The sequence below is a fragment of the Neomonachus schauinslandi genome, chromosome 7 (assembly GCF_002201575.2).
Source record: "Neomonachus schauinslandi chromosome 7, ASM220157v2, whole genome shotgun sequence".
Classification (NCBI taxonomy): Eukaryota; Metazoa; Chordata; class Mammalia; order Carnivora; family Phocidae; genus Neomonachus; species Neomonachus schauinslandi.
Genome location: NC_058409.1, coordinates 71,285,556 through 71,301,683, shown reverse-complemented (window position 1 = coordinate 71,301,683; position 16,128 = coordinate 71,285,556). Strand labels below are relative to the sequence as shown.

Here is a 16,128-nt window from a genome sequence, read left to right as displayed (position 1 = left end):
ATCACAGAAATTATAACTTGTACACATAATTCTAGCTTTTTTATAGACTCAGAGGCTTCTGTAAGAAGAAATAATTAAGTTGCAAGAGCCTGGAAAAATGAAGAGTAGAAGAGCAAACAGATTTGACTGCAGGATAGCTTTGAAAATGAACAAATGGGCAAAATAATTTGAATGTAGATTGGAAAATGAACTCTGAGCTGTATAAACATTTTTTCTCTCTTAGTAGCATCTCATGATGGACAAAGTTAAACTATGCTGTTTGGCACTCCATGTACAACGAAATGTTCATTTCTAAAGTAGAGAACATTTTATACTTAAAATATGTTAACCTTTGCTTAACAGTAGTGTGAAAGCTATATTTAATGGGGAACGATACAGCATGAAACCATAATGCTGGTTATCATCTCTTAACTAGAAAGAACCCAAGAAACCATGCTGAGTCCTCTCTCATATGAAGTGGTATGGTTTTAGACTTCTGAGGGAGCTTTGAAAAGCAACCACCACTGAATTGGCCCAGGAAGGCTTGGGTTGGGGGACAGCTCCTGGCTTCACTGATGAGAGAGTTCACCTCTCCTTTTGCAAACCCACTTCTCCTTAAAAGTCTTGTGAAAGTTCCCCCCCTCAAATGACAACTGCAGTACTGGGCTCTCATTCTCTTGTGATTTTGGATCTTTGGATTTTGAATTCCCCGTTTTTTTGTAATAGTGATACAGACTGGTTATATGTGACAAAATCATGTGGGGAGACTATAAAATAATTCTAACCCTTTCCCCATGGATTTAGGATGTTGCTGTGTTTTGTCAGCTTAACCAATTCGTTCTATATTTTAAAACTTGTTTTTAACTCCCTAATCTGAGGATGGTTGCTGCATTTGCTTCATGTTTCTGGCTCTTAAAAATCATGAAAGTATATAACCTCTGTGATTATTTGCTTAATTTATTTTATCCCAAAACTATCTGATATTAATACAGCAAATTTTCTTAAAATGGTGAGAAAGCTGGACTTTTCAAGAACACCAAAATTACAGAACTTAAAAGACTTTGGTTGTTTCATAAGAAAACCAAAAAGACATACAATAAAACCTTAATGATCAGCCTCTGAATAAGTCATACTTAAACCACAATATTCCTAATTTTTATACAATAAGAATACTTTTTCTTGTGGTTGTGAAATAGCCAAGCCCCTGAAAATTTTATTCCATCCCTGCATTAGGAACCAACTAGAGAACCATAACAGTTTTGTTTTGTTTTTTTAAATAGTGAAATGCTTTTCGTTAAAATGCCAGTATAACCAAATAATCTTCTATAATAGCAACACAACTGTTGGCCAGTTTGGTATTTTTCCTAAGGAAATTATTAAATAAAATACTGAGGGTGTAGCCTTGGTTGTGATTTTGAGAAAGCAGGGTATTTTATATAACAAATTAAGCCTGAGTTTCATGAGCAGTTTAGCCATTTTGGTTACATACACTTATCCCCAGGAACCTCTTTTCCCCACCCTGGGCTTCCTCTGGTGTGCAGTCAGGACAGCCCTGTCTAGGAGAGGACTGCTTCTCTGCTTGGCTGGCCCCGTTCCTTTTACAGCAAAGATACCAGCAGGGCGCTTTAAATCAGCATACTACTGCTGTCTCAATTACACTTAGAAAAATAAACCTCCACAGTGTCTAACTCAGCATGAATAAAAATATTAATGAGGACATTAAGGTTGCACAGTTGCATCACTTTTCTCACATTTCCAACTGGACACTTTGCTCTCTCATTTTGAATAAAACTGGCAAGATTATCTGAAACCATTTTTGAAGAGGACTGAACTCCAAGGTTTTCCCACAGTCAAGAATATATGCACGTGCCTGGGGCATGCTGAAGGACCTGCTACCTGCCTGAAATTGCTTTGAAATCTCAATTTTTATCTCCAAAAGTAAGGGAATTTTGCATTCCACGACAGGAACACAGAGTACAGAGACCCAGGACAGACCCTGGTGTGATCCCACTTCCCGGAGCCACAAACAAATAATACTTTGTTTTTAATATTAGAATGCTGTTGGGGCGCCTGGGTGGCTCAGTTGGTTAAGCAACTGCCTTCGGCTCAGGTCATGATCCTGGAGTCCCAGGATCGAGTCCCGCATCGGGCTCCCTGCTCGGCAGGGAGTCTGCTTCTCCCTCTGATCCTCCCCCTCTCATGCTCTCTGTCTCCCATTCTCTCTCTCAGATAAATAAATAAAAATCTTTAAAAAAAAAAAAAAAAAAAAAAGAATATTAGAATGCTGTTTTAATTTGCTTACCACTGACTAAACTGACACTCTGGGAAAATGGCCTTCCCTCACCAGTTTCCTAAAGTTATTCACAACCCCAAGTAAAACAGATTTATGGCATTTTTATTAAAAAAGTAAATTAGAATAATAGTATACGCTGATGTTCAGTTACACAGACTATGATATTTTAGTGTTGAAAAGAACTAGAGAAATATGCCTCCCCCCTCACCCCCTCTTTTTTTTTCTGGTCTCTCATTTCAAAAGAAAACAATTACTCTTTTGTATTTTATACATTTGCCTAGTCAAACGTGGGAGGAAAGAGGTAGAGAGAATAAGCCAGAGGCACCTTGCTGGCAGCAGGTATAAACGGCCAAAAGACAGACCTCCTCTCATAAAGCAGCAGATCTAGGGGGAGCTTTGACTTCAGCATTCAGTGACTATGTAACACTCTCCTGGTTTCATGTTACCCACCGAGGCCTTCTGTTTCCATGTGACTCGTAACAGATGGGTTGGCCTCTGCCACTAGTGTGGTAGTGAATTACTTTGGATAGAGAAAGGTTTGGGAAGCTAAATGTGTGAAAGTGTTGTTTTCTAGTCACACTTCAGTCCCATCGCCACCATGTTTTTTTCACATTTACTTTCCTTCACTGAAGGTCTGAAGCTCTCCTGTGGGATAATTTCACCTGGAAGTCGTCCGAAGGAATGACATGGGAGCAAACAGTGGCAGGGGCAGCATTCAGTCTAAGGATACATGCTTGGATACGGTTTCTAGGTTTTTGGTTTAAATGTCAGGCTTATGCATCATGTTGATTCTATAGTCTCTCTCAATTTATCTTATTTCTTTTTTCTTATTAGAAAATATATTGCTATCGTCTCCTATGAGCAACGCCAAAATTACAAGGATGACTTCAATGCTGAGTATGATGAGTACAGGGCCTTGCATGCCAGGATGGAGACTGTAGCTAGAAGATTTATCAAACTAGATGCACAACGAAAACGGCTTTCTCCAGGCTCAAAAGAGTATCAGGTAAACATGTTTGCTCCTAGATAGGCTGACTTCCATATTTTACCCTCTTTGTTCTCTGCCTGGCCCATCCCCAGGCACCCTACTGGCCTTCAGAGCAGGTCTTCTGGCAAACCAGCCTCTCTGCAGCTTTTGGTCTTCATTTAAAATTAGCTAGGAGGGGCGCCTGGGTGGCTCAGTCGTTAAGCATCTGCCTTCGGCTCAGGTCATGATCCCGGGGTCCTGGGATCGAGCCCCGCATCGGGCTCTCTGCTCAGCAGGAAGCCTGCTTCTCCCTCTCCCACTCCCCCTGCTTGTGTTCCCTCTCTCACTGTGTCTCTGTCAAATAAATAAATAAAATCTTTTTAAAAATAAATAAAAAATAAAAAATTAGCTAGGAAACTAAATATTGAAATAGTTCTCAAACATAAGTAAATACAATGAACTATTTTTCTGTCAGTGGAAAAAAATAACGTTTTATATAGCATAGTATGTATAAAATATGTAATATATGCTTTAACTTTACGATAACATAATAAAAAGAGTATCAAGAAAAAAGCAAATACAACTAATAGGAGAAAAAGTTGGATTTGGGATTCACGGAAATATTTGATTGCACTGCCAATTCAGACTATAGCTGCTAGTTCTGGTGCTGTTCCCCAAAATTGCTATTTCAAGTACATTAAAAAAAAAAAAAAACACAAAGCTCAATCTGACACAAGGTAGGGAAGATATAGACATAAAATATAAACAGGGTTTAGTGCCACAGAGATTTGGGGTTTAAGTGAAGAAAAGTTTGGTATTTCCAGCTCTTCCAAAGACTGACATTTGTTAACACACACTAATCTGTTTTCACTTCCCGACTTTAAGTAGTGGTATTACCACAGCTGACAAACCAGAAGCCAGACCCACGTACTGGTTGTTCGCATAGTTAACAGGCAAAAGGATTAATATAAATGAATGTTTCCCTCCTTGTGTCGGCCACAGAAGTTGTCACACTTCACACCCATAGATAGTGCCTTCATTCTGGCCTACTACTGTTGTTCTGACAGGAATCTATGTAAGAGAATGAATGGGTTTCCCACAGTGGGGAAAACAGCCTGAGAGCATCTGTGCCTTAAAGACTCATGTGTCTTTCATTAGTGGGCCTTAATCTTTAAACAGGCTGCCTAGAGTTACAGATTTTGCCAGAGGAATTAGTCTTTGAGGATGCAAGAGGTCTTGATATATGGTGGTTTGGGGTTTTTTTTTTTTTTAGGTCTAGTTATTTACCAGTGTACCATGATTATATTTAAACTAAAATGTAACTCCAAAGACTGCTTAGTGGTTAGGAGGAGGCTCCAGAGCTAGACTGCCTGGGTTTGATTCCCAGCTGTACCATTTAATATTTGTGTGACTTGGGCAAGTTATCGAACTTTCCTCAAAATCTCCCTCCATAAAATAAGGTGATTATAGAGTTGTGCAGAATAAATGTAAGCATTTGGAAACAGCTTAAATCCATAGTACATAAGGTTACATAAGTATTAGCCATTTTCTCCAGCCTAGAGGTAATCAATAGTACTGGTTTCCAGTGTATTCTTTCAGAGGTCTGTGCATATATACACAAGTAAATTCATGTATGTGCCATATGTAATTGAATTTAAGATGTCATCAATTACAATATGCACCACGGTCTTCTGTTCCAGTAAGTTAAACTGTGATACATTATTTATCTGATCTCATTAAAATGATAAGGAATGTGCATCTTAGAAGTCATGAAATTCTGATAAGAAATATGCATCTTAGAAGTAATGAAATTCTTAGAATATCATTCTATTTCCCCTTTTAAACAAATAATATCCAACTGTATAAATCATTCTGTACTTTTTTCATTAAACAATATAATGCACCTTAGAGAACTTTATATAAGTGCATGAAGCATTTCCCCCTTTTTAATGGCCTCTTAGTATCCCTTTTTATGGATTAATGGACATTGAAATTTTGTGTACTGTCTTTTGCTTTATAACTGATACTGCAGCAAGTAACCTTGTACACACAGCATTTCACTCAGGCACAAGCAAATCTGAAAGAGAAGTATAGGAGTGCTGAGTCAGTTCTGCATTTGCTATTTTGATAGCAGTTGCCAAATTGCCTTCTTTAAAGATTGTACCAATTTACATTCCCATCATCAGTATTTCCGACACCCTTACTGAATGGGTCTTAGCTGTTTATATTGTCAAAAAGAAAAGTTGTTCCCTTCTGATTTTAATTTTTAATTTTGTAGAATGTTCACGAAGAAGTCTTACAGGAATATCAGAAGATCAAGCAGGTAGGAATCATCACTGTGGGTTTTCTGACCCGTGCTTGGGAACTATTACAAATTCTGCAACCTAATTCCTCCCTGTTTTTTTCCTCTGCAGTCCAGTCCCAATTATCATGAAGAAAAATATAGATGCGAGTATCTTCATAACAAGCTGGCTCACATCAAAAGACTAATAGGTGAATTTGACCAGCAGCAAGCAGAGTCATGGCACTAAATCTCTGCTTGGACCAGAAGATGTGAATAAACTTAAGCTTATTTATTTAAAATTCCAAATGAGTTGCTCTAAGATTCTAAAAAAAATGAAACTTTGCTTGTTGAAAGTTTCAGTATGAGTAAACTTGAGTTATTTACCTTTTTTTTTTTTCTTTTCCCCATTTTACTTTGCTTCCCTGCATTTTTGAAGCTGCTTTTTTCTGGCCCTTCACCCCAGCCCCACCCTACCCCCAAGACTTATGTTTGTCAATAGAAATAATTTTTCTTTTTAGATATTGGGGATCCAGTGTCTATACTTCAAATCAATTTTTTCTTTAAAAACTTATGTTTGTCATTGGAAATGATTTTTTTTTTAGATATTGGGGATCCAATGTCCACACTTCAAAGTTATGTGTGTTTAAAAAAAAAAAAAAAGTAATGTGCAAGGTGAAATGCTTTTGGATAAACATAAGCCTATTTTCTGACCTTTCTTAATGCAAACTCTTTGCCTTAAATGGTAGAATATTTAGAAATTTGCACAAAATACAAAAAAAAATTGAAACATTGTTTTGGAGGGTTAAGAAATAGAAAGGCGTATGTGTATGTGTATAGGTATGCACACACATGTGGACATACAGGCTGACTTGATCTAGACAGTATATCTGCCCTGCAAGTTAACCCCCCATTGCAATGGTTGCCTTAAGGTGTTTGCTAGTTGTGTACATTAGTGTGGTTAATCATTAGCTACACTGCTTCCCACTTGGTTAGAGCAGTGGGAAGCATACTGTGGCCTACCAGCGTCTGAAAGCGTGTGCTCGCCCTGTATGTGTGCAGAGGTGGTGTGGATGTGAGCGTGCATGGAGGAAAAAAGCTGCTACTCTCAGTAGGCCAAACGCTCAGGTTAAACAACTGACGAGTGTTACTGTAGGGGTTGTTTGTTTGTTTGTTTTCTGTCAAATTGCTACTTCTATTGTGGAAGACAAAAGCATTTCCATTTCAACAGTTTGTCAGCTTTATTAATGTTGGGCAAAATCAATATGTTATGAAAATGAAACAGATCTATAGTTTTGGGGCAAAATTATAAAATTAAACATGTAGGTAACCTATTTATATACTGCTATAAAGTATTTTTTGAAGAGAGATATGCAAAGAAGCTATTACCTACATGAAATGTATATTTAAAGATTTTTTTTTTCATCCTGGGAGCCAGGACTATAAAAAAAGAGCGGATATATTTAACCATAACATACTGTGAGTCATCAAACAGCACAAACTTTCATTTCATGGAGTTTATCTGTTGACGTTGATTTAAACTATCATTTGTTTTATCATGTGGGAACATAAGTTATGTGGTCAAAAATATAAGGATTTTGAACTAATGTTGATTCAAGTTGTGTTGTCTTTATCGTATTGTCTTTTCAAAGTGCTGCCAGTTGAAAAGGGAAGCATTATGTTTACAAATCTGTTTTGAAATGTTTGCCAAAATTTTGGTAGTATCTTTAATAAAGATGTTTGTCTCCAGCATCCAAAAAATAAATAAATAACTTTGTTGTGTATCAGTGTAAACCAGAAAATGTTGGTATCTAGAAAACCTGAGAGAACATATAGAAGAACTTTCCTCTTTGCAGTTCTTCTAAAACATTAACTGGAAAGAGTAGATAATATAGAAGAGTATACAAAAGTAAAAAGACTATACAAAGACTGATAAAAGACCCTGTGCACTATAACTCTATAACATTACCACAGAAATTAGATTTCTATGTAGCACGGACCTCTTAAGGAATTGGTTTCTTTTAGCATTGAGATCCCTGGTGCTCTTCCTTTTACCTCAGAATTGGTACAATCATTACTAAATGTTCATTGATTTTAAACTTTGAGTTGTAAAAAGATAGGAAACTTAATTGGGGATAACTTTGTTCCTCATATAAAGGTGGAGTCTCCTAAGAGATTTGTCTGTAGGTAGTGACCTCACTGGTGTCATTTCTTGGACAACTTGGCCTTTTAATCAAAGATTTCTGCTGCTATTTGCTATGAGCAGTGTTTCTCAAAAGCAAGGTGCTTGGACCACTTGCATAACCCAAATTAGAATCTCTGGGTATAGGGCCCAGGTATCCACACTTTCATAAGTAGCCTCCAGGTGACTTTTGCAAGGAAGGTGTGAGAACCATTGGCTTAGATATGGCGTTAAACCTTTGGGTCTCTAAATCTCAAAGTCTTGAACTGAAGTTGAACTATTGGCTTTTTTTTTAAGCCCATCCCTGTCAGCAGGCACAAATCACTCTGCCCCTCTACATGATCAACTGTTTCACTGCCAGCTCTTATTTCAGAACTTGTTTATGAACAAGCCTTCCAGTTGGCTCTTAGCCCTTGGAGCTCCCACCCACATACATCAGCACATCTTCTGGTTTACAAACTGGGTAATAATGGAAGCTGGAGATAGGTTATAAAAATCCAGCATTGCACATAGACTTGACCACCTACCTATAAAAGCCTTAATTTAGATGTTTGTTGTATACATTGGGCACATCCTTGCAAAATGTGTATCTATCAGTTACAAATTTGAGTTATAAATCTCTGAATCTGCTATTACCTGAGGCTGCATCTCTTGTGAAGATGGGCATGAGCCTATTTAAATATTTATAATCATCCTTTATCTCCTACTGCAAGATTTTTAGATTCTCTCAAATAACTGCTGCAGGAATGAGTGGCCACTTAGTACCAGTTACTCCGGTGGAAGAATTTATTTAGTTGTTTTGAGAGACAAAGTAAGTGTAAAACAGCATTATCAAGATGAGAGAAAGAGTTGTTATTTTTGTATCACATTTCTTCTAAAATAATGTGAAGCACTTTTGAAAATTTTTACCAACAGCAGATTAACTCCAGATTGAATGAGCATCTGACTTAATACAAACCAAAAGGAACATTGAGTAGATGTGGTTTTGTTTTATAAGTAGGGATTCTGTTTCCTATCTTGTCATTTATTTCCCATGGAATATTTGAGAGGGGGTAACTTCCAACCCTGAGTAGCAATGGATGTTCAGTACTTGCTCTCACAAAAATAATTGGTGTGATCAGTTTATATCATTGCTCTATGCACACTGATCATAAAAAATTCAGTATTAATTTCCTTTCATCTGATTGATCTTTTAAACTTTATAGTTTTCTTTTCCCTTAAAGTATTTCACCTTATTATGTAAAAGAAATGCATACTTGCATGTTGGGAGCAAGATGCTGAAATGAGGATTAGACACAAGTGGTCCATTAGTTCCAACACTCTCCTTGGTTGCCTTATCCCTTCCATTAGTGCATTCTTTGCTTCTGGAACTTGGCTGAAACTCCTCAGCCAGTTCATGGTGTTTCTGGCAGTGTGAGTGTTGAGTCATGTATGCTTGGTATCCACCCTTACTACTTTTGAAGTTCATACGGTTTATTACTTGCCTAAGTGTTCCTAAATCCTTTTCTTACGTGTACCGGATAGGGGAAAATTATAGCCAGCATTTTGAGGAACCTTTTATGAAAGGATATAAACTGATACTACTAAATGAAGGCAACAGAAGATGTTATCAGTGTTCTCTGTAACCTGAAACTAAACAAAGCTGTGAGGCTCATTTCAAAATATTTTGAAGTGTTAAAAAAAATAGAGAGAGAGAGAGAGAGAGATCTACAGATCTATATATAGATATATAGATATAGATATATATCTACACTGTTTCTCAGTTCCACCCAAACCATGTTAGGACTCTCAAGGTAAAATGTCACACGGACTTTTCAGTTGTTACTAAGCTCAGCAGCTGTGGTGGTCCCTTTTGTTCTACACCAATTTCAGTTCAATAAAAATGTTAACTTTGCAATTCTGGTAAGTGTTTTTCCTTTGTCTCATTTCAAGGCTTTTAAATTTCTCTAAAAAAAGAAATTAAAAACCCACAACAAAGTGCTCTCTGATGCCCTACTGTAAATGATCCTCCTGGGACAGAGATACTTCTTGTTGGTGAAATACGGACCGGGTATTTGCTCCAGGATCCTGCCTGTTTTCTAAGTGTATGGCATGCCCTCCAGAGGCAACATCTACTTGGAGAACAATAATCACAGTTACCATGTAAGGGTTTCCTGTTGTTTACACACTTTGTGCATACATTGTCCCATTACTCCTCACCACAACCCTGTTATCCCCATTTTATAGGTGAGTGAACTGAGGCTTAGAGAAGTTAAGAGACTTGTCCATGACACAGCTGGTAAACAGTGGAAGCTGGGAAGCCTGACCCCAGCGTCTGTGTTCTTCACCGCTTCTCCATACTGCCCCTCATAATGCTGGCACCTTAGTGTGAGCTTCACGAAGTAACCATTCCAGTAACACCAGACAAGCTAGACAAACTCTTGATTCAAAGGAGACTAGAATGTGAGGGGTGGGGTAATATCTAGTAGATTATTTTCAACGAGTTGATTTTGTCAGAAATGATGGGTAAATGTGAAGGGAGGCCAAAATACTTCTTGAGAAAAAGTATGTTTCCTTTATTTTCGCATGTGTGTAGTCGTAACAAGCAGGCTCTTTGAGGGAGACCGGGGGCAATGCAGGTAGAGGCCCCGGGCAGGGTACAGTCCTGGAATCAACATCTCCTCTTCAGAGTAAAAGGCCATCTCAGTACTCCAGCTTAGGGGCTGTCCAGTCTGAATCAGACATAAGGATAGTTCTCCTAGCTGGGTCCTTAACCTCTAGTTTCTACGAGCTTTCTGAAGGAATAATAGAAAGGGAAAGGAAGAAGTCCTAGACTAAACACTGATACAGAAAACCTGGAACGATCAGATCGATCAGTGCCAGGAGTGATTCTGGTTAGGTTTACGAGGAGCCTCATGGATGAATGAATGAGGTTCCTAATGTTATCATTGTGTCCGCAGCCCTCCCCCACCGGACATTTAACGAACTCTTCTCCTCAGCTGTAAAGAGAAAACATGCCTTCTTACTGGGGCATGGAAGAGGCTTCATCATTGTTTGTAAAGCACTGACGAGTTCCATGAAAAACTGCTATCTAGATTATGGATCATCTGCTGACTGCCATAGGGAGAGTTTATTGGAGCATGAGTTTCCTGCTGAGAACAAGTCCTTTTTGACTGATTGCAGGGGCTGGGGGGAAGGGCAGAGAGAGGCTGGAGGTTTCAAGGTGGAGTGTTTGGGGTTTGTTTTATCGAAAGCCGAGACCTACACAGACCTGCTCCACTGGTTTTACCTTTCTGAGATTGGGACAGGAGGCTGGCAGTGGCAGGAAGTAGCTCTGGTATTTTAGGATTGCTCAATTCTCAAACTGGGGTCAGATGATTCTGGTACGATGTGTGACAGTAGAGATGTGTATTTACAACTCCTGCCTGCTGAATTCAGCTGGCCAGCCAGGCTGGTTTGTCTTACTGTAATGAGATCCTTGGTAGAATATGGGCATTTATAGATGGGTGATAAGAATTCCATTTCTAGGGTTGTGAAATGTACGAGAGTGCTTCCTAAAGATGAGCCCACATGACTAGCCCCCGCACTTGAGCTCTAAAGCTGGGACTTCTAGAGGAATGACCACCTGCCTTTCTATATTTCATGGATTTCTAGGACTTACAGAATTCCACTGTGGCGTAGACAGACAGCATGCTCTACCTCACCAGTGTCATCACCTGCTGCACCCACTTTCTGCACACCCGTCACACAGATGCCTTCAGATTCTCCAATAACCCCTGCTCCTCCTATCCCAAGGTCTTACTCAGTAGTTGCTGTCTCTTCTGTACTACCAGGTCTATCCTCCACCCCTTCCTCACTTAGCTAAGTCCTCCTCACCCTCAAGATCTCCCCTTAACATCACCTCCTCCAGGAAGCTGTCCCTAACCTCTCAGACTAACTCAGGTCACGCTGGTATACACTCTGTTTCATCTTCTACTTCTCTTTTGTGGCATTTATCACAATTATAACTTAAATACTAGTTGTATTAAATTCCATGAGTGGAGATTATCTTGTTCTCTAGGGTGTCCCCAGCTCCTAGTCTAGTACCTGGCACAGAGAAGGTGCTCAATAATAATTTATTCAAAGAATGAATGAGGGAGGTTATTGATATTATGTCCTATTTAAAATTCATGTGGCCAGATGATTTGGATTACTGCAAGAGTCTGCTGTGTCATTTAGGTTTATGTGCCTTGCCACATCTTTCCAAAGTCATGATTTCGAAATTAGTTTCTTTTTTTTTTTTTCCTGATGGCAGACTGACTTGCCTTTGGGAGTCCCTTTGCCATGATTAACCAACTGGACACCTTCAAAGGGGATGTCTCTTTCCAATTTGGCATTCATACCTCTAGTCACCTCTGGAACATGAGCATCTCAATAGTCTATAATGGTTTGTAATATAAAATTAAATGATTTTAAAAGTTACTTTTATTTATCATAACTGATGGGTTCTGATTTCATTTCCTACTGTATTTTTTCTATAGCTTTTCTCCCACTTCTCCAAGACAGGGTAGAGGACAGCAGTCTAGAGATAATGTTGTATATCATGTTTCTATCTTCATTAAAGATAGATTAGCCTGACATTTCTTTAAATTCGATATGAGCTTTTGTTGACACTCATTTTATGCCTAGCATTTGTCATCTTCCAAGCATAGACATTTTGAGGACAACTGAAGGACTGTGGGATTCCTGTAATGATAGAACTATAGTGTAGCCCATCAACAGCATCCAGAACAACTCTCTGGATTCCATAGACAATGAAATGAAGATGTTTAAATGACAGCCACACAGAGCAGGATGAGACCCTAGGAGCTTACAGACTCTCCCTAGAGAAGAGCTGAGAACAGCCCAGCAGCCACTGATGGCAAACAATACAAAGATGGAGTCGTAAAGCGCCAAACAAGAAGTACCGTACACACGTGATTCAAAGCAGTCAAGCCAGACAGCCTGGCTTAGAGTCCTGCTCTGCCACTCACCAACCACAGACCATAAGCAAGTTCATAAAGCCCTGCAGCTTCAGCTTCCCATCCATGAATGGGATAGTACCTTCCTCAGAGCATTATGATAATGTATAGGTAGGATGGTGCATGGTACCTAGTAAGTTTTCCCTATTTATATATATATATATATATATATATATATATATAGTTTATTTTCTAATTATTTCTTTCCATCTTTTATTTGGATTTGGAGAGTTTTGTTACAATATACCTGACAAGCAGCCAGCCAGGACTAAGAAGTCTGTTGGGTTCATTTAGATTTTTGCATAGCAGTGAATGAGCCCCATTGTATGATAAACACAATCCAGAACATTTTTGAGGCTCTGCTCCTTGCTGCTTTGTGAAATAAGTTTTCTCTGTGAATCTTTCCAAGTATGGTATTAGCTTGTCTTAGCATCATGGCTACCAATAACAGTACTGATGCACTTGTCCCAAACTTGAGCTTAACTTTGAATATTCTATTAATCCTCTCTTCTACTTTGTCTTCATAGGAGAGTTTTAAAAAGAGCCTTGTGGTCTGTAAGCCTGAGTGCTTCTTATCCGTGCAGGTACTGGAGGGGGTTGGCACAGATCAATTCAGGTAAGATGCTCTGGGGAAAAGCCTGCTGTGGAAATGACTCTCGTACACCTGTAAGCTTTTCCTTCTCCTCTCAAGGATAGAGTTCACTTAAGTCAGCCCTGTCAAACCAGTGCCAAGAGGGTCTCCAGGGGTCTTGTGGCCACCTGAGCCACAGAGCTCTGCAGCTGAGAACAGGCTATAAGGGGACACTGGGGACTGTTGGCAGAGCCACCTCCTATCCTCCCTCATCCTTCCTTCCTCCCTCTGCCCCTGATGACAAGTCTGTATTGCTGTGGTAGCCAATTATCACCACCCCACCTGCTCCTCCCTTCTAACTCACCGCTCTCGCCTGAATGAACTATTATGACTCCTCCCTTCTGTTAAGGTGCGTATCCTATCGTTTCTCCTGTCTTTGGGTACAGATGACTTGACTTACAATGAGAAGGCCAGTTCAAAACCAAGAACCTGTTTGGGAAGTAAAATTGAAAATGCTTTGGTATGTGGTACAGAGAGTAAAGAATATAGAACTACACCCTGGGTTTGAGTCCTAGTTCTGAGATTTACCGACCGGTTGACCCCAAGCAATTTGCCTAATCCCCTGGATCTTCCTTCCAACATCTCTGATGAATTAGGATAATACCTATATTCCATAGTTATGCAAGGATTAAACAGAGGCTGTTGCATTTCATGAGAGGGACTGGGCGGGGCAATCATAAAGAACCCTATTTATTTCACACGTGCCCCTGCAAACACACTTTGGTGGCTGTTTCCTTGCCCTCGGCAGATCTTAATTCTTCCAGGACAGTTGTTCTTGATAAGTCCTCTGGTCACTCTTAGCATAAGTTTCATTTCATAACTAGTAAGTCCAGCCTTCTCTAACAGCCAAAACTCTGAAATTCATTTAAAATTAAAGTCTCTCCCCTCTTCCAGCTTAGGCTTGCTGAAAGCCAAGTGATTCTTGCCACCCTCCCCATTGACCCACCACTCAGCCACCCATGGGTTGACGGAGAAGAGGGTGCAGAGGAGGGATTAGGGCTGCAGAGATCTTAGCACCCCTGGAATCTGGCCTTGGCTTCCTGCAGGCATTGTCAAAAACCCATCCTGGGTGCCTCAGAAGGTGCCACGCTGAGCTCCTCCAGCCTTGCAGGGTGTTGACAGGACCTCTCCTTTGGCCAGCCCTCCAACAGCGCACGTGCATACACACACGTGCACACACACACACACACACACACACACCTATTCAGGTAGGAACTAGTAGCTTAGGGTCTCTTTCTAAAGGACCATGCCAACATAGCAGCTACACGTGTTCTTTCTGGTCACATCCACCCTTCCACCTCAGCCATGAACAAACATCCTCTACTCTACTGTAGGGGTGGTTTTGTTTTGTGTATTTTTCCAAGCAAATACCAGCCCTCTGTGTCCCCCAAGTTTGAGGAGTCACAAATCAGGGGTGTTTTGTTTATTTAAACCACTTTATTAAAATATGACTGACATGTAAAAAGCTGTACGTATTTAATATATACAACTCAGTGAGTTTGGAGGAAGGATACACCTATAAAACCATCACCACCATCAAGGCTACAAATGTACCCAACCACCTCCCAAAGCTTCCACTCACACCCTTTGTTAACATTATTATTTTTGTGTATGTGTTAAGAATATTTAACATAAGATCTCTTAGGAGATTTCAGGTACATACTACAGGCACTGTGCTGTGTAGTGAGTCTCCAGAACTTGCATAACTGACACTTGGTACCCTTTGACCATCACACCTCTTCATTTCCCCCTCCCCCTAGCCCCTATGATCACCATTCTACTGTGCTTCTACTGTGCTTCTATGAGTTTCACTCTTTCAGATCACACATATAAGTGAGAAAATACAGTATCTGTCTTTCTCTGTCTGGCTTATTTCGTTTAACATAATGTTCTCCAGGTCTATTCATGTTTTTGCAAATGGCAGGACTTCATTTTAAGGCTGAAATATTCCATTGTGTGTGTATGTGTGTGTACACAGCACATTTTCTGTATCCATTCATCTGTCGTCTATGGACATTTATGTTGTTTTCATATCTTGGCTATTGTGAATAGTGTGGCAGTGAACAAAGGAGTGCAGATATCTCTTTGAGAACTTAATTTCTTTGGATAAATATCCAAAAATAGGATTGCTGGATCATATGACAGCTCTATTTCTAATTTTCAAAAGAGCGTCCATGCAGTTTTCCACAGTGGCTACACCAGCTTCCGCTCCCGCCAGCAATGCCCCAGGTTTACTTTACTCCACGTCCACACCAACATCTAAGTGGTCTTTGTGAAGCTGCTATCATTAGCCTGTGGTAGGGGGAAACACTCCCAACCCTCTGGAGAAACCCTCTGATTTCCCACATCAGCTGACTTCTCAACTAAAAGCCTTTATGCCAGTGAGAGGAGCCAGAAGCTAAGGGAGCAAAACTGAGTATTTTGACCCCCTCTGCAAGCCCTGCATGTGTGGTTCAGCGTCTTGCTTTACAGTTGTGGGTAAACAGCAATCTACTGCCTTGTGACATCAGCCAAAGCTGTCAGAGTCCTGTGTTAAACCCCATGATATATGTTTGGGGATTTTCAGTCCAAACACTGGTGCATTAATCCAACAAATACTGATGTGCACCTAGGTACTGTGCTAGGGGCTGGGAATCTATCACTGAACCAGACCCATGCAAATGACACAAATTGTTTGATTCCAATTGTGGTAAGTGCTGCAAAATGAAAGGGCAACTATGAGAATGAATAATAAGGGGACATAGGGCAGTTAGGGAATGGAGCAGGGGAAGTGGCATGGAAGCCAGCATCTGGGGGATGAGTAGGAGCTGGATGAG

The 16,128-nt window shown here is 39.9% G+C and overlaps 1 protein-coding gene across 1 annotated transcript in view; it reads left to right on the top strand.

Moving 5' to 3' along the window:
* The window catches only part of ELL2 (elongation factor for RNA polymerase II 2), a 68,643-nt gene extending 61,070 nt beyond the window's left edge, over positions 1–7,573 (top strand). Inside the window, exons 10-12 of the mRNA XM_021701703.2 lie at positions 3,107–3,278; positions 5,518–5,562; positions 5,654–7,573. Of these exons, the coding sequence (XP_021557378.1) occupies positions 3,107–3,278; positions 5,518–5,562; positions 5,654–5,770 (334 nt within the window). The 3' untranslated portion in view covers positions 5,771–7,573. The remainder of the gene's footprint in view (positions 1–3,106; positions 3,279–5,517; positions 5,563–5,653) is intronic.
* Positions 7,574–16,128: the final 8,555 nt, after the last annotated feature.